This window comes from Schistocerca serialis, chromosome 4 (genome assembly GCF_023864345.2).
Source record: "Schistocerca serialis cubense isolate TAMUIC-IGC-003099 chromosome 4, iqSchSeri2.2, whole genome shotgun sequence".
In the NCBI taxonomy this organism is placed as follows: Eukaryota; Metazoa; Arthropoda; class Insecta; order Orthoptera; family Acrididae; genus Schistocerca; species Schistocerca serialis.
The window spans coordinates 471,937,725-471,964,755 of NC_064641.1; the positions used below are offsets into that span (position 1 = coordinate 471,937,725).

The following is a 27,031-nucleotide window of genomic DNA, read 5'->3' on the forward strand; positions in this document are numbered from 1 at the left end:
GTTGCTTGTGTGAACATGGCTTTACAGTATCTTTTATCTTTATTCCATTATTAACTGTATTTAGTACAAACTTGAACTGATCTATTGCCTTTCTAAGATGATTAAAGTAACTTCTGGGGTCTTCCACTAAATTTTATTTCAGTAAGGTCTTCGTACCACCGTGCTGACTTCTCTTCTTCATCCAGTCCAGTTCGCCGCCAATGCAAGCGGGCCCGGGTTCGATTCCCGGCTGAGTTGATTTTCTCCGCTCGGGGAGTGGGTGCATCCAGTCACGAACCAAAAAGTTTCATATTTGTTTTAATCTTTTATCTTATGCAGTAGTTTCATGCCAACAGGCATTAGGTCTGACTCCGCTACAACTCGTATAGCTGCCAGACGAAATGGCGCTCACAAAACGACGAAACTGAAGTGTACACTTGTAGCGCCGTGTCAACAGCATATACGAAACCATTTCACGCAACGACTGGCTCAAACCAGTGTCGTCGTATAAACTAGCCTTAACCTGATAAGCAATGCTGAATTACGAACGGTCTCCATTTCTATATAATTACGCTTGCGCATTTGCCGTTGGAAATTTAAACGCAAGCAGGTTGAAAAGGCAAAAAGGCATTGTGTGGGTCCAAAAGCTGTGCAGCGTATTTCCGATGTTTAAATTGGACAGCTTCTAGAAGGCGTTGACTTGATGCAAACAATTGAAGGCAGTAGAAATATCCAAAGTAAACAATAGTGCCTGTATTATAATATATTATGAGAACAGGGAAAGAAGAGTGTTTGTTTGTAGTTGTTGTTGATGTAGGTACGACATAAAACTGCGACGTATACACAAATTTCCTTCCATGCCCCGATATCTTCTGTATATATCATATGTCGGAACATATTTCAGGTTGTATAGTTAGTTTGCCTCTAAACACTCATTTTCAGCATATTACATCAGGAAGCAATGATTAATATTGTGCATGGTGTACAGGGCAGTGCAGAAGCAAACTTTCCGGACAGAACCTGAAGTCAAAGATCCTGAGTCTGTGCAAGGAATTCTGGAAATAGCATGTAGAAGATTTAAGCCGGCAAATGAACCAAAAGTGTATGTTTCTAGCAGGTAAATACATGCAGTATGTGTGGCACAAGTCTGTTAACTTTTATCAACATGTAGTATAGACACAATGTAATAAATATGACATGACAACTATATTGCATTTTCTTTAGTAGTCATAATGCAGTGTACTACTTGTAGTAGTAGTAATACTACTGCCACCACTGTAACTACTCTCTGCAAACCACCATGAGGTTCTTGACAGGAGATACACCCCATTTTTATCAGGTATTAGGGTTTCTTCCTGTTCCATTCTCGTGTGGAGTGCCAGGAAGATTGGTAGTTTTAGTGCATCTGTGCTTGCAGTAATTATTCTCATCTTACCCTCAAGATCCTTATGGGAGCGATATGTAGGGGGTCACAGTATATTCCTAGAGTAATCATTTAGAACCGTTCTAGAAACTTGCTTAATAGTCTTTCTCAGGATAGTTTACATCTCATCTTTGAGTCTTCCAGTTCAGTTCCTTCACTATCTGTGCGACACCCACCCACGGATTAAACAGATCTGTTATCATTTGTCCTACCCTTCTCTGTATATGTTCAATATGCCCTGTTGGTCCTATCTGCTATGGGTCCCACACACTTCAGCAGTATTGTAGAACTGGTTGCAGGAACGATTTATAAGCAAGGTCATCTGTAGATTGACTACACTTCCTCAGTGTTCTGCCGATAATCTCAAGTCTACCACCTGCTTTACACCTGACTGATCCTATGTGATCATTCCATTTCATATTCCTACAAAATGTTACACCCTGGTATTTGTACGAGTTGGTTGATTCCAACTGTGACTCATTGATATTATAGTCATAGGATACTACATTTTTCAATTTGTGAAGTGCATAATTTTACATTTATGAACATTAAAGCAAGTTACCAATCTCTGTGCACCACTTTTAAATCTTATCAAGATCTGACTGAATATATATGCAGCTTGTTTCAGATAGTACTTCATTATAGATAACTGCATCATCTGCATAAAGCATGATTGTACTATCAGTATTATCTGCAAGGTCATTAACATACAACATGAACAACAAAAATCCCAACACACTTCCCTGGGGGGAAATACGGAAGCGTCCGATCCCACCCGTCTGCTATGACCCATGACGTCACAAATATGGCGGAAAAAAAACAAACACACACACTTTCCACAAGAAGCCTAATGACACTAACGGGACAAGCGCGGGAAATGGGGTGTTTTGGGTGGGGGGCAAACTAAATATAAACAAATTTAGACGCCTTGCGTAGCTACAACGTGTAAGTGAAGACTGCCATGCATGAATACCCATCCACCTCCCCAGGGGTCGTAACCCCTGCAACCCATAGAAGATAAAGATGCTTCAGTAGCTGATTAGTGTTTGTCTTTTTTAAAAAAAGAATCTCATGGGATAGAACGAACAGATCAGAAAGATAAATATAATAAACTAAAACAGAAATTCGAGGAAACAGATAATTAAAATAAGTAATAAGTGTTTTTAAATTAAAAAAAAAATCTCACGAGATAGGACGAACAGATCAGGAAAGTAAATAAAATAAGATAAAACAGAACTGGAGACAGCCACACTCAAACCAAACTCCGCGCCGTCATGACGCAACACATGACAACACCCTTACGTCACGGGTCAAAGCCGACGCGTGGGATCGGACGCTTCTGTCGACCCCCCTGGGGCACACCTAAAGTTATTACTACATCTGACAATGACGCACCATCCTAACATGCTACATCCTCCCTGCCTAAAAGTTCTCAATCCAGTCAGAAATTTCACTTGATGCCCCATATGATTGTACTTTTGACAATAAGCGTAGGTGTAGTACTGAGTCAAATGCTTTTTGGAAGTCAATAAGTACAGCGTCTACTTGAATGCAGCCTGACAAATATTTTATATTAGTCATTGCTGTACTCAGTTTGAAAACATGGCTGTACTGTCACATCTCCCCTGTCCCAAAACACACGCACAAATATGTGAGTTTCATGTTCCATGGATCATTTGCATGATAAATCATAATGATAGGAACAAGTCATTTTACATTCACATAGCAAATTAATTTATAAATATGACTATATGCTGGGAACATTTTTAAGTTCATTTACTTATTTTAAAATATACAGATGTGGGTTAGTAATTCTTACCCACTACCTTTTACACATTCAGTAATAGAAATTCTGCTACGGAATAGAAGGAGTTGTCAAGGAGAAACTGTTATTGTTTTTATTTTAGGATTCCAAAAATGTGTTTATTTCCTGTTTTAAATCTCATCAATATGGACACAAGATTTTTGAAGTTACTACCCTTTTTATTCCCTCACTGTGAGTTACCTTTCACATTGGTGTAGTATCTGTATATGTGCAGAAGTCAGTATGTTGTACATTATTGAAATTGAGTGTGAGATTTGCTAAGAAACCACTGAATAATACATTTAAGAACATTATGTACCAGTTCTTCTGTTGTTGTTTGTATGTTTAGATTGATTATAATACTAGCATCATCTGCAAAAAGAACTAATTATGTTTGTTGCGTATTAGATGGAAGGTAGAGAAGTAAGAGTGGCTCTAAGACTGAGGCTTGTGGATGTCCATAAGTGATTTCTCTGCAGTCAGAAGAAGTTCTCCTGGTTACAATGGTTGAATTATTTAGTACAACTTTCTGCATTACTTTTATAGGTATGACATCATCCAATGGTTTGTACCACCAATTTCAGAAAAACCTCAATGCATCCAGGAGGATACTGTGATTCACAGAATCATATGCCTTAGATAGGTCACAGAAAATACCAGCTGCTCCTTTTTTGTTATGGTAATGCTTGCAAAATGTGCCGAGTCAGTGTCTTAATGACATTCTTAGTTGAACAACTCTTCTGAAATCAAAACTGTTTTTTAATAAGGATAATGTTGTTTCATAGGTAAGGTACTCTTTTTGGACTGCACTATCTTCTCAAAAATTTTGGAAAATAATATCTATAATAAATTGGGTGGGAAGTTATTGACATCTCTGCTACAACCTTTCTTCCATAGAGGGGTTTAACAGTGGCAAATTTTAATCTCTCTGGAAAAATATCCCAAGTTAGTGATGCATAACATATTCTGGGAAAGACAACACTTATTGGCCTTATATGGGAACAAGACTTTAGTAATGTGTTGGAAACATCGAATCCAGATGAACTTTTATTTTCATAATTTCAGAAGGAGAATTGGGGAGACATCCATATGATGGAATTTTATATGTGTAGCTTTTCCAACATATTGCTGTGATTTTTCTCTTGAAGTGCTCATCCCTATATTTTCTGCTAAGTTTAAGAAGTGATCATTAAATGTAACTGCTGTTTGTGACTGATCATTTATAGTGCTTCCATTTAAATCAGTAGTCATTATATCTTGTTCTTGTTTCACTACATTCCATATATACCTAAACACATTGAAAAAATTGCTGCTTTCTGACATAATGTGCATTTTCCTTGAGTTTTTTGATAACTCCTCTTAGTAATTTTTAGTAGTTTTTATAGTATGCAACTACTGCAGGTTCTTTACTTGTTCTTGCCAACAGATACAGTTTCCTTTCCCTTTCACAAGATGCTCTAATCTCTATAGTGACCCATGTTAGTATATGGCTGTCTAATATCATTTCTGATTAATTTATGGGGAAAGCTATTTTCAGATAGTGATATGAATTTACCACAGACTAGATTAAGCTTAGCATTTATTTCAATACAAATTTCATTCTAGGTCATCTCTAGTAAGCTATTCTTAAGAACATTTGTCCTGGATTCTTTAAATATTGTAACTTATTTCCATTGAGAGGAATCTGTACTGTGAGGTATTGTCTTATTTATCCTCAATTACTGTACATCATGATCAGAGAGACCATTTTTTACTGGGAAAACAGTTATTTTGTTGGATTGAGCTTCATCAGGAAAACTTTATCAAAATTTTACTCCATTTATCTGCCTATTCTGGAAAGTTAAATTACTGAGATCAAATTATACAATTAAAATGTTTCTAGAGCATTTTTTCATTGGAATCTGTTAGAAAATCTACATGGAAAACACCAAGACAGTTAACTGCTTGAGCATAAGAGGTAATTCATATGCCTCATAAACAGTTCAAAATGTCTCAGTATGTTCTATATACTGTTATATTATTTGTATTTAAAATAAACATTGTAAGTGTATGTAGATGTCATTGGGACATTTTGAACTGTTTGAGGCATATAGATTCCTTACTATGCTATCTGTCTGACTACAAGAAGCAGTTACAGTTAAAAGTGGCCAGTTTTTCAGTATTAATTCATGCACATATGGTGTGATCTTTGTGAAATCTAATTGTTTCAGTGTTTTTGAACTTATGTTCTGTCTTTACATTCTCATTCTTTTTCCACGTTAGTTTTATATGAGTAAGGTGCTAAAGTGCAATCTTTTATGTTTAACTCTTCTAACCCTGTGGTTATGTGGTGTTCAGATAGTCACTTGATGTTCATCTCTTCAGAGCTCTCTAAATTTTCCAAGCAGACAAGAAGCTCTTGTACTTTATTACTCAAGCCTATAATATTCTGATGAAACAACCTAACTTGCTTTTCTGTGCATTCTTAAGCATTTTCTAAGACTTTTCAGTTACTCTAACTTCCCACAGCAGGATGCCTGAATCTTGACTCTGGCCTAAAAGAGGTACCCCTATGACATCAGTGCCCATAGGGATCCTAACTTTCTGTAACAGTATCCCATCTTCCATGCATTTTCTGCAAGAAGCTTAGCCAATCAGCCAACCTATATTTCCATCAATATAAGGAGAAGATAGGTTGCTGTTCACCATAAAGATGATGCATTTAGTTGCAGACACTTACATATTAGCTTTCGGCGAAAGCCTTCATTAGAAAAGGAAACATTCACACAAGCAAGGGGGGGGGGGGGGGGGGGGGGGGGGGGGGGAAGAATGTGGAGCAAAGTAGGAGAGGAGCAGGAAAGGAGAAAGATGCGGGGATGCATTGGCAGAGGGCTACACACAAAGGGGGTGGGAGGCGAGAGTAAGGAGGAGGTGATTGGACAGGTGGTGTGCAAATTATTGGGTGGAGGGTGTGGGGACATGAAGTTTCTGTAGGTTGGGGCCAGGACAATTTTGGGAGTGAAGAATGTATTGTAAGGATAACTCGCATCTGTGCAGTTGAGAAAAGCTGGAGGTGTGGGGGAGGATGATGATGGCTCGGGTTGGGAAGCAACCATTGGAATTGTGCATGTTATATTCAGTTGCTTGTTGTGCCATATAGTAGACTACTTTGCTCTTGGACACAGTTTGTCAACGGCCATTCATCTTGGTAGACAACTGGTTGGTAGTCATACCAATATTTAGAGCTTTGCAGTGATTGCAGCAGAGCTGGTATATAACATGGCTGCTTTCGCAGGTGGCCTGGCCTCTGATGAGGATAAGCCTGTGACAGGACTGGAATAAGAAATGCTCTTACAGTCCTGTCACAGGCTTATCCTACCCTATCAGAGGCTGGGTCACCTGTGAAAGCAGGCATGTCACATAGCACTCTGCTGCAATCATTCCACAGCTTGTTGTATGGGTATGACTACCACCAGCTGTCCACTAGGTTGAACAACCACTGCCAAATGTGGCCAAGAGAAAAGTAGGCCACCTTGTGGCACAGTATGCAGCTGAACGTAACATGCTGGATTTTTAATGGCTGCTTCACTACCTGAGCCACCGGGATCCCCCCCCCCCTTTCCCTCCCCACCACCACCACCACCACCACCACCACCACCACCATCTTTTCTGAACTGCACAGATGGGAGTTGACCTAACAACACATTCTCCAGACTGAAAATTAGTCTGGTCTCAACCTACTGTCCTCGCAACCCCCATTCAACAGCCCTATTCTCATCTCCCACCATCTATGTGTGTGCCCTCTTCCAATGCACCCACCCATCTTTCCCTTCCTCACTCCTCTCGTTATTTGCTCCTTCACTCCCCCCCCCCCCCCCCCCCCCCCCACACACACACACAAACACTAATCTCCCTGCCCCACAACCAACACTGCACGTGTTTGCAGTCTAGTTCGTGCACACACTGCCAGATGGTGCTCTTCTCTCCCTACCTCCCTTCCTTACCCTACTATCCTTTCCCCTTCCCACCTCCTGCACATTGCTGCTTCCTTTCTGCATGACTGCTGCATTACAATCTGAGCTGTCAGTGTTGGTGGCCATGTGTGTATGAATTGTGCTTACTTGGGCGATTGAATGCATGTATGTTTCCTTTTCTGTTGAAGGTCTTGGCTGAAATCGGATGTGTAACTGTCCTTTCATTGTGCCTGTCTGCAAGTCAATCCTTACATTGAGTACCAATCTACCTTTCCTTATGTTGCTGACTTTTTGTTCTCCATTCAGTTCCCCTCTACAATTGCTCCAATCACAACAACATTTTTATATTTTAGTCCCTTTGTTTTATCCCTGATAAATTCTGAATTTCAAAGAGAGTATGACAGCCAACAATGTTCAGCATCTTTTTTTTTTTTTTAAAAATATTGATGTTTTATTCTCAGCAGATAACACCACATGCTAGTTATTAGGCAGTGTAGTCATTGAGTCCATGAGGAACAGAGATATGCAAACACTGAGAAAATAGTTTTCTCCAATTTAGTCCCAAATATAGATTACAATAACACACATGTTACACCATCTACTATCACTGTGTCTATCACCCTACCGCTTAATAATTACTTACCTATTGTCCCACCAGTGAAAGTAAAGGAAGACTGACGCTTCATCCAGTCCTTGGCTAGTTAAACAGATTTTAAGCTGACAGTTCACTTCGTGCAGGCAGCCAGTGACTCAGCTATGGAGGCATTCTATGATGGATGCCTTCGTGGATTGATGCAAATAGTCAGTCAGCATTTCCAAGATGGTGGCAGGTACTCACATATGCACACAAGTTGCTGTGTGCATGCTTTAGCCCTTACAATCACTCCCCCTAGAGAAGAGGAGCTACCAGAGATAGCTCACAATGACCAACTGGGCGACGTGAATCTCTTACATTAGTTATGTCATCAGAAGACACAGCAACTTTTATTTGAAACTGACGAGCGAGCTTTGTATATGACATGTGCTATATACACAAGACAAATTAATAAAAGTATTAAGAATACAATTCTAACAGTTAATTATGGATTAACATCACTGGAAGTTTCAAAACACTTAATCCATTGATAGTAGTAATTACATTTTTCTGGATATTCATAAGTAACTTGTCCTTGGGGAAACTAGGCAGAGAATCACTTATATGTGTTATTATGTATGATTCATTGTAATAAACTGTTAACAGTCTTGTTAATGAAAACTTTCCATCTGCATGAAAAGTAATTGGGAATATGGAAGGTGTATCAAACAGACCACATGATAAATCACACTGGGTAGTATTTTAAATTAATCCAATGCCATTTGAGTGTGGAAGATAGTTTAGGTATATCAAAACTTTTACATGTGTCACATTGAGGGTCAAATTGAAGTAAATTATACAGTCGGAAAGTCATTTAAGAAATGGCTGATAAAACTGCGTTAAAATCCTAGTGCAGTCATCTCTCGGAGGATATTTTGCAAACAATTCTTTCTCACAGCTGTGTACTGTACTGTCTAAGAATAAATTTCTACTCCACAAGCCACTTTGTGGTGTGTGGCAGAGAGTACTTTGTAAACCACTGTCACTTCTGCCCACTTTCCTGCTCCATTTGCAAATGGTTTTTGGGAAGAATGATTGCTGTTGACTCTTCTAGTAATGTACACTCTCCGAAAGTAAGACTGAGCCACCCCATTGTGCAGAATGCCACTTGTGCAACATCTGTCACTCTCTGTTTATCTTACCTGGTAAGAATCCCAGACTGATGAACAATAATCAGATATTGGTCGAACAAGGGTTTTGTAAGCTATTTCTTTGTTGATGGATTACATTTCCTGAAGATTCTTCCAATGAATCTCAGTGTCGCGTCTGCCTGTTCTGCAGTTACTTTTGTGTGGTTGTTCCACTTTAAAGCTATCCATCTGCATACTTTTAGATATTTTATGAAAGTAACTGCTTTCAGAGATTATTTTGTGATCATGTAATTGTACAATAGCAGGTTTTTCTGTCTATATATACACAATATGTTACATTTGTTTTTGCTGAGGGTCGATTACCCCTCCCTGCTCCAAGTATCGATCCTGTGCAGGTCCTCTTGCATTTCTCTAAAATTTTTGAGCATTGCAACTTCTTTATATAAAACAGCATCATCTGTGAAAAGCCCCATTGAACTTCCAATGTCGCCCACTATGTCATGTACATACAGGGTGAAAAGTATTTAAACTGACAAACTCTGGGTGGTTGTAGGGGACATCAAAACAAATATTTTTCCCTAATGTCATTTTTTCCTATGAGGAGTATTTAAACCGATAGAGGAAGATTTCTCTGGCGGCAAATGAATTAAACTAACAAACACTTTTCCATTTTTTTATGACCAAGAGACAACGCAGTAACACAACCCAATTTCAATTACAATAGATTTTAAAAAATTCCTCCATTGACACGAAAACAAAGGTTACACCGTTGGATCATGTTCTGTCTGACACGGGCAAAAACCCCAGGAGTATCTTGAATTGTTCCTGCTGCTGCTACTGTCCAGGAAACCAAATCCTCTTCTGATGCAACAGGAGTTGCGTAAACAAGGTTGCGCATCTCTCCCCACACAAAAAAGTCCAGAGGGGACCTATCTGGGGATCGAACAGGCCATGGTACAGGACCACCTCTGCCAATCCACATTTCTGGGAACCGTTAGTCCAGGAATCGACGCACACGACGACTGAAATGTGCCGGTGGCCCGTCATGTTGGAACCACATGCGTTGTCTTGTAGGGAGCGGGACATCTTCCAGCAATTCTGGCAATGCTCTGGCGAGAAAATTGTTATAGTGCCTGCCATTTAATGGCCTAGGTAGCAGATATGGCCCAATTAAACAGTCCCCAACAACACCTACCCACACATTAACGTAGAACTGCACTTGATGAGCGGTAGTAACTGTGGCATGTGGGTTATCCTCACTCCAAATGTGCGAATTGTGCATGTTGAAGGCTCCATCACACCCGAACGTTGCTTCATCAGTAAACAAGTCAGAGGAGGGAAATGTAGAATGCATTTCACACTGTTTCAGGTACAACTGCAAAAACTGTGCTCTGGGCAGATAATCAACTGGTTCCAGGTTGTGGACATGCTGTAAGTGAAATGGAAATAACAATTGCTTTCGAAGGACTGTTCGTACATTTGTCTGATTCGTCCCCCTGTTACGTGCAATTGCACTAGTGCTGATTGAAGGATCCGCTCCACATGCTGCAAGACAGCTTCCTCAAATTGCAGCGTTCTTACCGTGCGACGGTGTCCCTCTCCAGTTAATGACCCAGTCTCACGCAGACGTTGGTACACAGCAGCAAAGGTCTTATGATGCGGGATACGGTGATTAGGATATTGTTGTTGATAAACACGCTGTGCAGCTCGTCCGTTGTGGTGCACTGCATAGTACGCACCAACCATATCATTGTATTCACTCCAGGTGTATCGCTTCATTAGTAAACAGAGACAGTGCACTACTACACTGGTGGACAGCAGTTTGCCTACAATGAAGAATGTAATACGCCCTCTAACAACTGAAGAGCGTAATACGGCCTCCACCGGTTTAAATAATCCTCATAGGAAAAAATGACATTAGGGAAAAATATTTGTTTTGATGTCTCCTACAACCTCCCGGAGTTTGTCGGTTTAAATTCTTTCCACCCTGTATATTGCGAAAAGTAATGGACTTGTAACACTATATTGGGTTACATCCGAAGTTACTTATACATCTGAAGACTTGTCTCCAGTGTTGAGAATGAGATGCTGTGTTCTGTTTGCTAGAAACTCATCAGTACAATTACATAGTTTCTCCATTGATTCATCGTGCATATAGGACAGCGGCCAGTCAGATATTTATCAAAGAAAGATCACCAAACAGTGGTATGTTTCCACAAATTGTTATTTTATTTACACGACCAGTTTCGGCATCTCATTAATGCCATCTTCAGGCCCCTATGCACTCCGTGTATAGAGAATCAGATACATCGATGCATGCATAAACAGAGCCATCAATACCTGAATTCCGTGAATTTTTGTGAAGTGTGTATTTCGAAGACTTGACAATGACAGTTGATCTGATGTTCCGTGTGCTCATATTTTATTCAATAGGCAGCAGTAAGGAACTGTATTGAATGCCTTATGGAAGCCAAGGCACACGGCAACTACCTGAATGCCTGTATCTACTGCTTTGTTGGTCTTATGGACGAACACAGCATGCTGGGTTTCATACAATTGTTGCTTTCAGAACTCATGTTTATTCTTACAGAGGAGATTTTCGGTCTGCAGAAATGTCATAATACGAGGTGCATTCAAGTTCTAAGGCCTCCGATTTTTTTTCTCCGGACTGCAAAGAGATAGAAACATGCACATTGTTTTAAAATGAGGCCGCGTTCATTGTCAATACGTCCCAGAGATGGCAGCACCGTATGGCAGATGGAATTTTACTGCCAGCGGTGAGAATGAGAACTGTTTTAAATACGTAAAATGGCGACGTTTTCCTTACTTGAACAGCATGCAATCATTCATTTTCTGAATTTGCGTGGTGTGAAACCAATTGAAATTCATCGACAGTTGAAGGAGACATGTGGTGATGGAGTTATGGATGTGTTGAAAGTGCGTTTGTGGGTGCAACAGTTTAATGAAGGCAGAACATCGTGTGACAACAAACCAAAACAACCTCGGGCTCGCACAAGCCGGTCTGACGACATGATCGAGAAAGTGGAGAGAATTGTTTTGGGGGACCGCCGAATGACTGTTGAACAGATCGCCTCCAGAGTTGGCATTTCTGTGGCTTCTGTGCACACAATCCTGCATGACGACCTGAAAATGCGAAAAGTGTCATTCAGGTGGGTGCCATGAATGCTGACGGACGACCACATGGCTGCCCGTGTGGCATGTTGCCAAGCAATGTTGACACGCAACGACAGCATGAATGGGACTTTCTTTTCGTCGGTTGTGACAATGGATGAGACCTGGATCCCATTTTTCAATCCAGAAACAAAGCGCCAGTCAGCTCAATGGAAGCACACAGATTCACCTCCACCAAAAAATTTTCAGGTAACCGCCAGTGCTGAAAAAATGATGGTGTTCATGTTCTGGGACAGCGAGGGCATTATCCTTACCCATTGCGTTCCAAAGGGCACTACGGTAACAGGTGCATCCTACGAAAATGTTTTGAAGAACAAATTCCTTCCTGCACTGCAACAAAAACGTCCGGAAAGGGCTGTGCGTGTGCTGTTTCACCAAGACAATGCACCCGCACATCGAGCTAACGTTACGCAACAGTTTCTTCATTAACAACTTTGAAGTGATTCCTCATGCTCCCTACTCACCTGACCTGGCTCCTAGTGACTTTTGGCTTTTTCCAACAATGAAAGACACTCTCCGTGGCCGCACATTCACCAGCCATGCTGCTATTTGCCTCAGCGATTTTCCAGTGGTCAAAACAGACTCCTAAAGAAGCCTTCGCCGCTGCCATGGAATCATGGCGCCAGCGTTGTGAAAAACGTGTACGTCTGCAGGGCGATTACGTCGAGAAGTAACGCCAGTTTCATCGATTTTGGGTGAGTAGTTAATTAGAAAAAAAATCGGAGGCCTTAGAACTTGAATGCACCTCATACATGAACATGAAACATGTTCCAAAATTATGTAACAGCCTGATATCAGGAGTAGGCCTACAGTTTCGTGTGTCTGTTCGGAAACCCTCCTTGAAAATACAGATGACCTGTTCTCTTGTCCAATAATCAGGAACACTTTGCTCCATCAGAGACCTATGTTACACGGCTGCTAGAAGAGGGCAAGTTCTTTCACATACTGTATGTCGAGTTGTATTTGTATCCCATCAGGTCGAGAGGCCTTCCCTATGTTGAGCCATTTCAGTTGCTTTACTATCCTATGGTCACTTATTTTAATATTGGTCATTTTGTCATTAATTCCATGATTTAAATGAGATATTACAGTGCAGTCTTCTTGTGTGAAACAGTTATGGAAAAAGTATTTCAACCCTTTCTGTATTATCCTCTATTTCAATTCCATTATAGTCACGGAGTGTGTGGACAGATGGTGTCAATCCATTTACTTGTTTAACATAAGACCAAAACCTCTTAGGATTTTCTGTCAAATCAGTAGACAGAATTTTGTTTTCGAATTAATTGAATGCTTCTTGCATTACTCTCCTTACATTAATTTTGGCTACATTTAATTTATGTTTATCTTTGAGGCTTTGACTACATTTAAATTTTCAGTGATGCTCTCTTCAGTTTCGTAGAAGCTTTATAACATGGCTATCGAACCATGGTGGGTCTTTTACTTCCCTCACAATTGCTTGGCACATGCTTGTCTAAATGGTATTGTATGCCCGTGAACTTTGTCCATTGATGCTCAGCTTTGTTATTTCTGTAGCTGAAATTTTCTTGCTGAGGCCTGTTTCTTGTTACCCATGCTAAGCAGAAAGATCTTCGTACATTTCTTTGTATTCCTTATTTACACCGGTATTCAGTGATGCTGTAATGGCCTTATGAGCACTGATACCCTGTTAGACACTAACTGTGTCGAAAGGATTTGGTCTGTTTGTCACCAGAAAATTTAAGATGTTACCTTCATGAGGTAGCTTCTGTGTTAAACTGCAGAAGGTAATTTTCATATCAGGCATTGAAAACAGTTTCGTGAATACCCTGTCCCTATTACCTGCCCGAATCATGTACATGTTCCAGTGTATAGTAGGTGAGTTGAAATCTCCACCTAATACTACATCATGAACTGGAAATTTACGGAAAACATTCTCTAAGCTTCCCGTCAAACGCTTCTTACTGTTGCTGTAGCAGGGGGTCTATAAAGACATCTGACAATCATGTTTGATCCACCTTTAACTGTTTGCCTTCACTCAAATTATTTTGTATTTGGAATCGTGCAAATCTCACTAGGTAGTATTGTAATTTTTATGGCTGTAATCAGGCCTCCACTTTTTGTCTTTGCAACATGCATTCCAACTAGAGTTTAGAATTTCATTGCAGTCATTGCTGGTTTCAGCCAGTGTTCTGTCTCTAACAATATATGGGAATTATCACCCTTTAAATGTGAGATTAATTCTGGTGCCTATACATTGGCACTCCTACAGTTACGTAATAACTGTATCAACATTTTTTCCTCTGAACTGCTATGACAAATGCTACCCTGTGTGGAACCAGAATGCATCTTATTGGGCCTGTGGAGGGATTTCTATTCCCAATAGAAATCACATGTGCATGCCACATACTCTGCTGCCTTAGTAGTTGCTACCCATGTGTAGTGCACATCTGACCTATTAAGGGAGTGGTCCTAAAACTCTATAATTGATAGTGGAGATCAACAACTCTGCATCCAAGGTCATTACAAGATCGTCTGTGCCTTTGGTTTAAGCCTGCCACACAGCTCCCAATCAAAGGAAGTAGTAGATCGGTTCTGGGAATGATGCTGCAAACAATAGCTCTGCTTCCACCCTGCAGGTGAGGCTAGCTGTCTTCACCAAATCAGCCAGCTTCCTGTAAGAATGTAGCGTGGTTCTGAACCCAGGTGACAGGGATTATTCGTGCCAATATGAACCATGATTTGCAGCTGAATGCACCCAGTGCTCTCAGTTGCCACTGGCAGAACCTTCTCCACTTTTCGAACGAGTTCCCTTGGCAAGCAAACAGAGTGGATGCTGGCCTCCTTTTCTAACTTTTTTGCTATTTCCCTGAGGGGCTTCATCATCTGTCTAACATAGCAGCTCCTAAAGACAAGCAGTCACATTCTGTGTGCTTGTCTGGATCTGTTATGCAGATCAGCCACATCCCAACAGGCAAGGGTCCCATGCTGTCTTATGTGTGCTTGTAGCAGTAGACAGTACGTCAAACCTGTTTTTAAGACATAAGCAGAAAGTCGTTCCACCAGTACCCACTTTTGCCTTCTGCCCAGAGATTTGTCACCCTGCTACAGTTTACCAACCAGTGTCAGGTAAGTGTCAGCTGGCCGGTCAGGTAAGTGTCAGCTGGCCGGTATGTGCAAGTCTGAAGACACAGCAGCATCAATGGTCCCAGGTGACACTACAGGCTTCAGAGATTCCAATGCATTTATCTCGGGTGGCCCAACACCCGTGCATCCCAGGGCAGCAGCCTAAAGCCTGTTGACAGTGGCCGACACAGGTGCCATCTGTTTATGGTCAGTGGCCCATTCCCCCTGCATCCATACACAACAGAAGTAGTGTCTATCCATCTTTAATCAACTTTTGTTTGTACTGCAGGTAATCTGACATAATCCTAAGAAGTTAAACTCACTCTACACAAACACTGAAGACTCACGAACTCCCATAACAAAATAAATAGCTCTACTAAAAATAGGTAAATAAAAAGCCATTGTTCACTTCTACTCAGAAGCATGCAGGACAATAAGCTGCTGCTAAACTCCACTCTGCCGATTATGGCAAATTAACTTATTAACACATGTACACATATGCAGATTGTGCTCATAGGCCTATTGCCACATCAGAGGATAAGCGTGTATTTTACACATTTTAATATTATACTATGATCTAGTAGGAGCACAACAAAATAGTATGTTTAAATCTTAAGTGAGCACACACGACATGCAGTTCTTCGAACATCTCATGTGCAGTTGCTTTCATCTCAGAAGTTATGTTGAGTGTGTAATGAATTACTTTACACTCGGTTCGATAAAAATTCTGTGTTTAGTAGTGGTTCTCCATATATTTCTTAGTGTAATTATTTCATTAAAGAAGTAAATTGAATTCATATTAGACTGCTGGTAGAAGCTAATATTTTATCTGTAATAATCAGTTGATATTGGCTGGTTAAAGTAACAAATAAAGTACTGTTATGTCTTCCTTGCATGCTGTATGGTTCTTTAGTGGATACAGGAGCAAGGTACAGGTGCCGTCCATGAACAGAGTGTTCAGATATTAATTTATTCTACATCCAACATCAAATAGTTAAAATAATACATAACTTTTTTGCTGTATTTTCAATGTCAGTTGCGAATAGTAGATTTGAATGTAGAAATATATACAGATACAAGAGATGTATAAATCTGTCATTCTACAATACAATGTCTATTCAGATTATGTTGATCCATGGCCATTATGAAAGTCTGCAAATGTTACTCAACTGGCAAACACGCGAAATGGGAGACAGTCCATGGATGCTTGAATGTAAGTACACCCGCCACAGACATCCAGAGAGGGGATCCTTGCATCTCATTCGCAGTGGTGTAATTGTTCATCGCAGTAACCTCGTGCCATGGTAGTGTCTGTTTTAAATGCAGCAGCATAACTGGTGGCACATGTATTTGAAAGTGCAGGCGACTCAATATGGCCGATAATGCGTGCCTCCCCACCCACCTTGAAAGGTACGGGGGAGGTTTATGCCATGAATAGTGATGAGGCTGGTTGCTTGGCTGGGGGCAGAGCAGATCAACCCACGTCCTGACATTGTGTCTTGCGAGCACCAGAGAAACTGCCCTGGAAAACCAGGCACAGGATGCATCCGACAGCATGGATAAGAGCATGGAGGGTGCTGCAGAGGGTGCCAGCGACTAGCTGACAGTGACAGCATCAATGTCCATTGGAGAGGCGACCTACAGCATTCGCGGCAATGGTATCGGAGGTGGGCAGGCGGAGACTTCCATCAGTGAGATGACCACAACTGGAGGCATCTGCTTGGTAAGCTGCATAGGGGGCTGCATTGTGGCAGATGGATGTGCCTGCACTGTGGCAGCCAGACACAATGCAGTAAAGAATCTGGAACAGTTTGATCTATGGGAGGATTGCTGAATTCATGGGGTCACAGCTAATTTTGGTGGTGCTGATGTGTGCCTGAACTGCCGCAAATAGTATGCTGCGCTCTGCCAGCTGATCTGAGATCAGTACTAGATTCTCATAAATGTGGTGCATTGTACACTCAATATTGAACTCTGATGTTCGGAAAGATCAGGAGCAGCAAAGTACGATATGAACTCAAAAAATAAAGGCATTGTAATGTGAATGTGAAGCTTGAAGTTTTGACATTTGCGTCTTGAACCTTCAAACAAAACATTCAGTCTCGCTGTTAGACTGTTGTGAGAATGGTGCTATCTTGACATGCTGTATTCCATTTTGTTTGCAAAATTTGGTAAATTCCTTGGAAGAAAAAGGATGTCCATTGTTAGAATAATTGTTTACGGAATACCTCCAAGACAAAATACAGAAGCGAATGCCTTGATAGTGCTGGTGTTATTCGTCGACTGCATTGGGATAACAAAAGGGTATTGCTGTAGATGTTGACGATATTCAACCAACATGTTTGCAAAAAGGGCCAAGTAAAGCCTATATGAAAGGATCACCATGGATTATCTGAATGTAGCCAGGAGAAAGATTTCTGGTGCGGAGCCACCTGATTGTCCGCACAAGTGTGACATTATGCTGTCACGTGTTGTATTTGCTTATTTAAACCAAGCCACATACAATGTTGGTATGCCAGATGCATAGTGCAAATTGTTTCCCAATGTCCTTTATGTGGAATACTTAGCACCTGTCAAGGCTGAGATAGACAGGTTAACAACTTTAGGGATTCTCCTTCCTGTTACCTCCAGCAAATGGGCATCGCCAATCGTGGTGGTTTCTAAACCAAACGGGCGTCTGCGATTGTGTGGTGATTTTAAAGCCACTGTCAACACTCAGAGCCTCATTGACACTTATCCTCTTCCCCGTCCTGAGGAGTTATTTACCAAGCTCGCTGGGGGCCAGTTCTTTTCCAAACTTGACTTATCGGAGGTGTACCATCAGTTGCTGTTGGATGCTTCTTCCAAGGAATTTCTCGTCATCAACACTCCTTGTGGGTTGTATCAGTACCAGCGGTTACCATTTGGCGTCGCTAGCGCGCCGGCCATTTTTCAGTGGTTTTTGGAACAGCTCACGGCTTCCGTTCCTGGCTGCATAAACTATCTGGATGACATTGTTGTCACGGGGGCCTCCACTGAGGACCACCTTCACAATTTGCATTCACTGTTTCGGGTTTTGCTTTTGGCTGGGTTGAGGTGCAATCTGGACAAGTCACAGTTCTTCCAACCCTCCATTGTGTATCTTGGTTTCCACTTGTCCCATGAGGGTATACGTCCTCTACGTCAGCACGTTGCGGCCATTAATGCTCTACCCCGGCCGTCTACGGTCAAAGAACTTCAGGCATTTCTAGGCAAGATTGCTTATTATCACAAATTCATTCCATCCGCAGCGGCGGTAGCTCATCCTCTGCATCAATAGGGCATGCCCGGAAAAACTTAGGGCGAGCTGTAGGTTTAAGAGTAATGTGGGCTTCAAAATCCTTGGCACGACCCAGACCAGCAGAGAACACGGACGAAAATTCAGAACATAATCCATCCAGCTGTTGATACGGAATATCCTCAGATACGAGGTGCACATCATCATCAATGGAGAACCCGAACAACCGGAAAGCATCATAACCGAACAGGTTTTCAGTGCCCACATGATCCACCACATAGAACGTGAGGGGCCTAACAACAGACTTGTAGGCAGTAGAAGCATCAAACTGGCCAATGATAGGAATTTTCTGTGTTTTATAAGTTCTCAGATTTCGCGTAACTGGAGACAAGGGAGGGGAGCCCAACTCCAAATACGTGCGAGAATTAATAAGAGTTACTGCAGAGCCAGTGTCCACTTGCATGCAAATGTCTTTATCCAGAACACAAACAGTAACAAACAACTTATTTGTTTGAGAAAGCACACAGTTAACATCCATGTCCGATGCCTTGTCCTCGTCGACAGGAACTTTAGGGGACTGACACACAGAAGCAACGTGGCCTTTTTTCCTACATGGATTACATGTGGCCCAATGTTTTGGACACGCGACCCTGTCATGCTGTACGAAACAACATGGACAAGAAGGAAGTGCGGAACGAACCTGCTTCTGTGGTTGCTGTTTTTGCTGCGAGCGTTGCGGCCCAACATGCCGTTGTTTACGTGAGTGAACCGCCGCCACATCTTCGTTCTCCTGTGAAACAGGCAAATTGTCCATGTCGAAAGTTGACTGTACAGCGCCTACATCACACCACGCGTCTATTTGCGCGCCAGCAGCGTGAGACACTTCAAAGGATTGAGCGATGCTTAGAACTTCCGGCAACGACGGGTTTGGCAGTTGTAGGGCACGTTGCCGAACTTCTGTATCAGGAGCAAGCCGTAGAATAGCATCCCTAACCATTGAATCAGCATAAGACTCATGATGAGTGTCCGTGACAAACTGACATTTCCTACTCAGACCGTGTAGTTCCGCCGCTCAAGCCCGGTAAGATTGATGGGGCTGTTTACGACACCAGTAGAATGCCACACGGGCAGCAACGACGTGGGTGTTTTTTCGGGAATAGTTAGACGATAAGTCACACATTTCTTGGAAGGACAGAGAGGCAGGTTCCTGCAGAGGAGCTAACTGAGATAGCAGCTGATAGATCCGTGGGGAAATCCAAGATGGAAACAACGACTTACACATAGGAGCGTCGACAACGCCGAACGCCAAGAAGTGTTGCCGCAAACGCTTCTCATAATCCTCCCAGTCTTCAGCGGCCTCGTCGTAAGGAGGGAATGGAGGCGGAGAAGAGGAAGACAGACGATAAGTAAGCGACGTCGACAACGCCTGAATAGCAGTCGTCAGCTGTGTTTGTTGTGCCTGAATAGCAGCCGTCAGCTGTGTTTGTTGTTCAATGAGCGCTTGCATAAGCTGTTCCATGTCTGCCCCGTCACGAACACACAAATCCACAACGCAGTGAAAATATCCGACCTCGTCACAAAAAAGTGTTATAACCTTTAATCACCAATAATTGCGTGGATATTCAAACACACTCACTTAGAAACAATAGCTGGTTACATGATAACAACTCAGTATCTCTTATTCGACTGCCGTGCGGTGACATGCGGCCGGCGCCGTTCGTAGCTAGGTGGCACTCCCGCGCTCAGCCGAGTTGCAGAGCGCCTCTATCGCCGTTTGCGCGTACTGTCGTGGCGGCACTGTTAAATGTCGTGGCACTGTCACAACAGAGTTGTTTGTATCAAGTGAAGCGATAATGTAGACAAAAAACTTGCTCAGCTAAATCTTGAACTTTGCATGCATCAATAACTTTAAACCCTTCTCTGAGGCTAGGGTGCGATGCTTTAGAATATTGGTCCTCAGTCTCTGAGCTGATAGGTTCTGTGAATAATAGCTTTGCAAAGCACTTCATCCTGCTAAGTTGCAGCACAGCCACAATTGTATTTACAGTCTGTAGTCATACCCTGCAATTCCGCAATCTTATTTTTTATAGGATTTGTCACTACGATGTTGCATGCAGAGAAATTTATACTGTGTAGCAGCAATGTGTATTTGACTCTCAAAAAATTTGTCTGATCTTACAATAATGACCTCCTAGGGCTGGTTTTGGGGCTCACTGAGGGGAAACAATTTCACTAGGAGACAGTAGGTGTACACTTCTACATATGAAAAGAAAAATGCACAATGTGATTCACCTGTGAGTTTGTAACCATCAGAATGCTGATGCAGCTGCGTTACGGGTTACGTATTCTTTCCACATTTCCTTCGTCTTATCGAACTGTTGGAAGGGCGGAGGCAACAGCTGTATTCCTTTTTTAGCTTTTGACGCCTTTTGCTGCTGGGCTGCTTGCGCATGTAAGAGGCAAGAAACTGCTGACAGCAGTTCTGTTATTTTTTGACTCTGAAACTGAACAAGAGATGTTAGATGCTGCTCAGCACTTAAATGTTGCTCTCCATGATGTGCCATGATTCCATAAATATGTCAGCTTAAGTATTTCAGTTAGTGTTATTCAACTGGCACACACACAAAATGAGGGACAAAGCAAGAATGTTTGAACTTAAGTGCATCTGCCTCTGGAACTCCGAAGAGGGATGCTTGGATTTCATTGGCAGTGGCATAATAGTTCATGGCAATGCCTTCGTGCCATGGTGGTGGCTGTAGGAAATGCAGCAATGTAACTGTCAGCGGGCATAAGTGGAAGTGTAGCCAACCGGATACTGTTGATACTGCATTTACAAATAATACTCCTTCCAAAATTAAACCAGATACTTTGTGCCTAATTGATGTTTTGTGTAGCAAAAGGTTTAAGAAGCAGTTACTCTAAATACACATGCATTGTGAAAGCGATTCAGGTGTTATAGTTGTTATACCAAGAAGTTCCCATTTCCAAAGCTGAGTCGCTATATGTAACTGAATGAATTAGATCAATTTGCTTCCAAATAGAATTTAGTTATTGTTGAATTTCATTTTAATTGTACCTAAGGACAAGGTCAGTATTACTTGTTGAAACGACCACGTGTGGTTGTTAAACTAATTCTTCTGTAATATTCTCACCTGTCAGCACCTACAGTCGTTGGAATAGGAATTCTTGCATACCAGGTGGAATACTTTTGTCATGGCTGACTCTCCTAAGGATTTCAATAACTCTGAAGGATTGTAGTTAACTCCAGGTGCCTTGTTATGACTTGGTCTTAAAGTGTTCTGTCAAATTCTTCTTACTGTATCATAACTTCCATCTTAATTTTATTTACTTCCTCTTCTCTTTCTATAATACTGTCTTCAGTTTTGTTTTTCTTATAGAGGCCCTCCATATATACATTTAACATTTCAGTCTTCCCTTCATTGGTTAGTATGGGTTTGGTATCTGAGCTGTTAATATACATACAGCAGCTTTACTTTTCTCCAAAGGCCTCTTTAATTTTCCCATAGGCAGCATCTATCTTTCCTCTTGTCATGCATTTTTCTACAGCCTTGCATTTCTTGTTGAGCCATTCCTGCTCTAGCCATTTTGCAGTTCCTTCCAGTCTTATGGACATCTGAATTCCCATTTGCCATTTAATTTTCTGCTTTTTTTTATATTGTCTTCTGTTGTCAGTTATGTTTAATATCTCATGTGTTATCTAAGAATTTCTATTGGGGTTTTTCTTTTTGCCTATTTAACCCTCTGCTACTTTCTGTATTTCATGTCTCAGTTTTCCCATTCATCTTCTGTTGTATTCCTTTCCGTTGTTTTAGACAATTCTTGCCTAATGCTACCTTAGAAACTAAAAACTTCTGGTTTTTGCCATTTATCCAGGTCCCATCTCCTTAATTTCCTACCTTTCTGCAGCATTTGAGGTGGTGCAAGTGGTATGCACACTGGACTCTCATTCAGGAGAATGACAATTCAAATCCACATCCGACCATCCAAAATTAGATTTTCCATGATTTCCCTACATTTCTCCTGAGAAATACCGGGATACACTCTTAGATAAGCCACAACCAATTTCCCTCTGCAACCTTAAAATAATCTGAACTTGCGCTCCATCTCTTATGACCTCATTGTCAACAGGGTGTTAGACCCTAATCTTCCTTCATTCCTATCTTTTTGTGTATTCTTTAATTTTAATTTGCAGTTCATGACCAATAATTTATGGTCGTAGGCAACATCTGCCTCTGAAAATGCTTCACAACTTAAAAATTTGGTTTTGAAATCTGTCTTATATTTACATAATCTATCTAAACCTTCTGATGTCTCCAGGTCTCTTTGATGTGTATGACAACCTTACATGATTCTGCCACTTGAAATGCTTCACAGCTTAAAAAAATTGGTTTTGAAATCTGCCTTACAATTACATATTCTATCTAAACCTTCTGGTGTGTCCAGGTGTCTTTGATATATATAACAACCCTACGTGATTCTTAAACCAAGTGTTAGTGATGATTAAACTGTGCTCTGCGTAGAATTTTACCAGGTGGGTTCCTCTTTTATTTCATTCTCCCACTCCTTACTCTCTTATTATTTTTTCTACTCTTCCTTATCCTGCTCTTGAATTTCAAACCCCAATCACAGTTGAATTTTTGTCTCTCTAAATATCTGGATAATTTCTCTTATCATATATTCTTTCAATATCTTTGTCTTCTATGGACCTAGTTGGAATACCACTGTAGTGAATGTTGGATTTATATCTATCTTGGCTATCACAATGCATCCACAATAGTGTTCATGGTTATTTGCTTGTATTATTATTTTCTTATTGTTAGATCAATTTCCACATTACCCGTATTTGATTTTGCATTAACTACCTTGTACTGACCTGACCAGAAGTTCTGTACATCTGAAGGGTGGACTCTTTTACCCAGGAGGATACAATTATCACTAAGCCATTTTGAAAAGATGCATGTCCTATAATGTCTGGAACGAATGAGACATATGAAATAGCTTATCTGTTCCCATTCACACTATTCAACATGAGTGTGCAGCAAAGAAACAAGATCAGAATACTGTAAAGGTCTGGACTCAGACCCTTACCATTTTAAGATGGGGAGGTGTGGAATACAGTGGTGAAAGCTGGTTAGTGCTCTGTGCACTAATGAAGTAGCATTAGCAAGACATACATTTATTTGATTTAAGTGTTACAATTATCTTCTCCACAGCTGTGGTGAGGGTAGAGGATGTAACACCCAGCCTTGGAATGTGCCGAGTCATCCACTTCACCACGTTTCCAGTGCCGCTGTCTCTGTTGCAGCTGTTCACGTAACACCAAGGTACAGTGCAGGGCAGTGGGCTGTGGGTGTAGCTCTTACATGCTGTTGACCACAAGATTGTAGACCCCATTGTACTAGGGCTCTCTCGTGGACATCAAAGGGATGTGCTCAAGTAAACTCCGACAGAGTCTTTGTTGTGTTTGTTAATCCTGTACTGTCTCTATTAAATCCTTGTGCTCTAATAAAAGTTTACTATTTTATTTTTTGTTTCTTATTAATACTATTTAGCTGCTCAGCAGGTATTTGATGCATTTGTTATTTGGGGAAATGAGTGGGTTTTATGTCTCAAGCAGAAGCAGAGTACACAAACTGTTAGTAGAACAATGGCAGCATTTGTAGTGGTAATTCTTGTAGTTGTGATGTGACATCGTTAATGCTGAATATGCTGGAACATTTGGTCTGTGGATTGATCCTTTTTGTGATGTTGTCATTTCATCCATGAGGTCAGAGTTTGAGATGTTATTGAGGAATGGTAGGTTTTGAGTTGGTAATACTTCTAATGTTTTTTCCAACCAATACAAGATAGGTTGGGATAACTTGATTGTGGTCAGACTGATGATGGTAGCTGGAAGGCAAAGTTGTGCTCCGGCTATATCAAAAGTTGTGCTTTTTACCAATATGCCACTGTTTTGTAGTTCTACTGTGATCATGCCTGTGGGTTTTCAGTTTTTGTAGCAGTTAATGATGACAGCCCTGGGTGAGAAAACTGAATAAATCCAGTGTGCTCCCACACTGTGGAAATGTGGTCATGGGGGCAACACTTTTCTTTGGCACTGTGCTACTTCTGCATTCCCTAAGAACAACTGTAACCAAATTTTGATGTTCCCTTAGACATTCTTGTAACTCTGCTAGTCACACAAGGACATGGAAGTTCCCCTGTCCTGAATTAATAGTGCTTCCTGTGTTTGTACCTGTATGCACTTGCCTAAAGTTCCACACTTTATCAGATACAGTGAGCGGTAAAACACTGGTGTCATGTGATTGTACCCACTCTCAGAAATTGAATGGATACATGCAGTTTTGTTCTATCTGAACTGACTTTAATGGCTGCTAAATGATAGAACAGTGCTAGGTTCTTCTCAGTTAAGCTCATTATATGTTGCAATAGGGTGGGAAATTGTTTTTGTGCCAGGCGTAATCCTGGTAGGAACTGTTTTGGAAGTAACAGTGCAGAACTCATTCAGCTGTGTATTGCACTTCTTGCAGTATTGCTACTTCTAGTCTCTGCCAGTGCATGCAAAAGCCCAGCTACAGTCATTCTCCCATCTAAAGTGCTTGACTGAGTCTGAATTCTTTCCCAGTTATAATTTTTTGTCCACATTAAACTTCTGGTACATTGCACCAGTGCTGTAATTAGTTGTCTTAGTACTCTCGTATTATTTAACACATTCTGTTCCATGTTTGACAGCGGTGTAATATCCCATTCTACTATGGTTTTGGTGGTATCCGCTATTATACGTATTTGCTCTGCTGTATTATTTGGATTTTTTATTCTTCACTGTTGCTATGCTGAACACGGTTTTCAGTAATTTCCCCTCTTGTAGCCATTTCTCCTCTTTTTCTTCGTATTAACTTCTGTCTCTCTTCATATCAAGTTATGTCTCATTATTTCCATTAGCTGATTCAGCTCCACTCACAATTTCGCATCTAGAGTCTCGGCTCATAGTACTCATTTTGTATTTCTCCCAAGACTTTCTCTTTGTGCACTTCTTCATGTAGTTCTGTGAATCCTCCTGTAAACTGCCCATACATTGGAGGTTAATCTCAGTGTCCACTAGTGGTTAGTTGGTAGCACATCCAGCAGTCTGAAGAATTTAGATGCTGGTTTTGAACTGTATTCAATACTCTTTCCTTGATGAAATGAATTATTAGGACTGTGATAACCTTCCTGGACATCCATGCTAGCACAGCACCTAAGAGAAAGAAACCTTTTATCAGTTCCCTCCCCCTTCCAACACAGTGCGTACATGTACAAAAATAAAAATAAAGTAGACTTTACCCAACTTATTGACCAATAATACCCAGGAAAACTTCTGGAATCTTATCATCAATAAATTCATAGTTATACTTAAAGATAATGAATGTACAACAAATTATTAAAACAATATAAAAATCTGGTCATAAATACTTTTCATGCAACATGAGTGCATAAAGCATTTTATGTATCTTGTGGTTGCGGTTAGGAACATGTGTTCCAACTTTTTAGATGCTTTTTTGATACTTGGGTAGCTGATGGGACAGCTCCTTTGACTGGTTTAACCCTTCTCACATGAGTAACATATGTTTTTGGCAGCCGCAGTTTAACGTTTAGTTGCGAAGTCATTTCAGTGAGTTAGTATGGGCCATGTTATCTGTTAAAACTTCTTGATTTTACCTTTAGGTGTATATGGGTTTGTTAACTATAGTCAGTGGCCATTTCTGTATTGTGGTTGTTTCCCTACATTGTGCTCCATCTGTACCTGATGTTCCAAGGCTTTAGTGTTGGCTTGTTTCACTCTTTGTCAAACCTCCCATTAATGTTTTGTTAATTCTTGTACTCACTCACTATCATCTCTAAACTTGGGCTTTATCAAGTCAAAAGAAGATGGTATCTTTCTGCCATAAACCACCTCATATAGCGAAAGATTTTTACTGCTGTAGACTTTTAGAGTCGTATGCTGAAATTAGGTTCTTGTCCCAATCATTGTGTCCCAATCATTGTGTTGACTATTGACATAGTGGTTTAACATTTTGGAAACAGTCTTTTGCTCTCTCTCTGTTCATCCATTTACTTGTGGATGAGAAAAGCTTGTTCATAAAAATGCAAATGCAAATTTAAGTATCCAGTTATTTGTCATGGCTTGTGTTCCGGCTTGAAGTCAAGCGCCGGCATGTCAGGCGAGAATGCTAGAGCAGAGAGGGCTGTGAGACAACATCAGCCAATTGCACGCTGACCAACCCCTCTCCAGGACAACAGTGCAATGGCAGCGTCCTCTACACGAAGAGGACGTAAGCCCAGTTCTAAGAGTTTTACAGCAGTGAGTTCAAGAATAGCATCAAGACTAGTCATTTTGCTTCTACTGTGTAGCCTTATTTTGTCTGTCTCCCTTTGCTTGCGACACATCTGTATTTCACAAAGTTAAGTATTGTAATCATTTCCTTTTGTAATAAATTTCATAAATATGATTTGCTTGAGTTGTTGTCTAGCGATCCGAGAGGCAGGATACAACAGCTTGTGCTACTGTGTTAGCTTGTTGGTTTGGAATTGCTACC

The 27,031-nt window shown here is 41.0% G+C and overlaps 1 protein-coding gene across 3 annotated transcripts in view; it reads left to right on the forward strand.

The window, feature by feature from the left end:
• The first annotated feature begins 225 nt into the window (after positions 1 to 225).
• The window catches only part of LOC126475142 (tRNA pseudouridine synthase-like 1), an 87,988-nt gene continuing 61,182 nt past the window's right edge, over positions 226 to 27,031 (forward strand). Inside the window, exons 1-3 of one of the 3 annotated variants that reach the window (XM_050102754.1) lie at positions 226 to 796; positions 922 to 1,096; positions 23,669 to 23,779. In XM_050102754.1, coding sequence (XP_049958711.1) covers positions 957 to 1,096; positions 23,669 to 23,779 — 251 coding nt within the window. In that variant the 5' untranslated portion in view covers positions 226 to 796; positions 922 to 956. Of the gene's footprint in view, positions 884 to 921; positions 1,097 to 23,668; positions 23,780 to 27,031 lie in introns of all 3 variants that reach the window. The other 2 variants (XM_050102752.1, XM_050102755.1) reach the window with 2 other exon arrangements.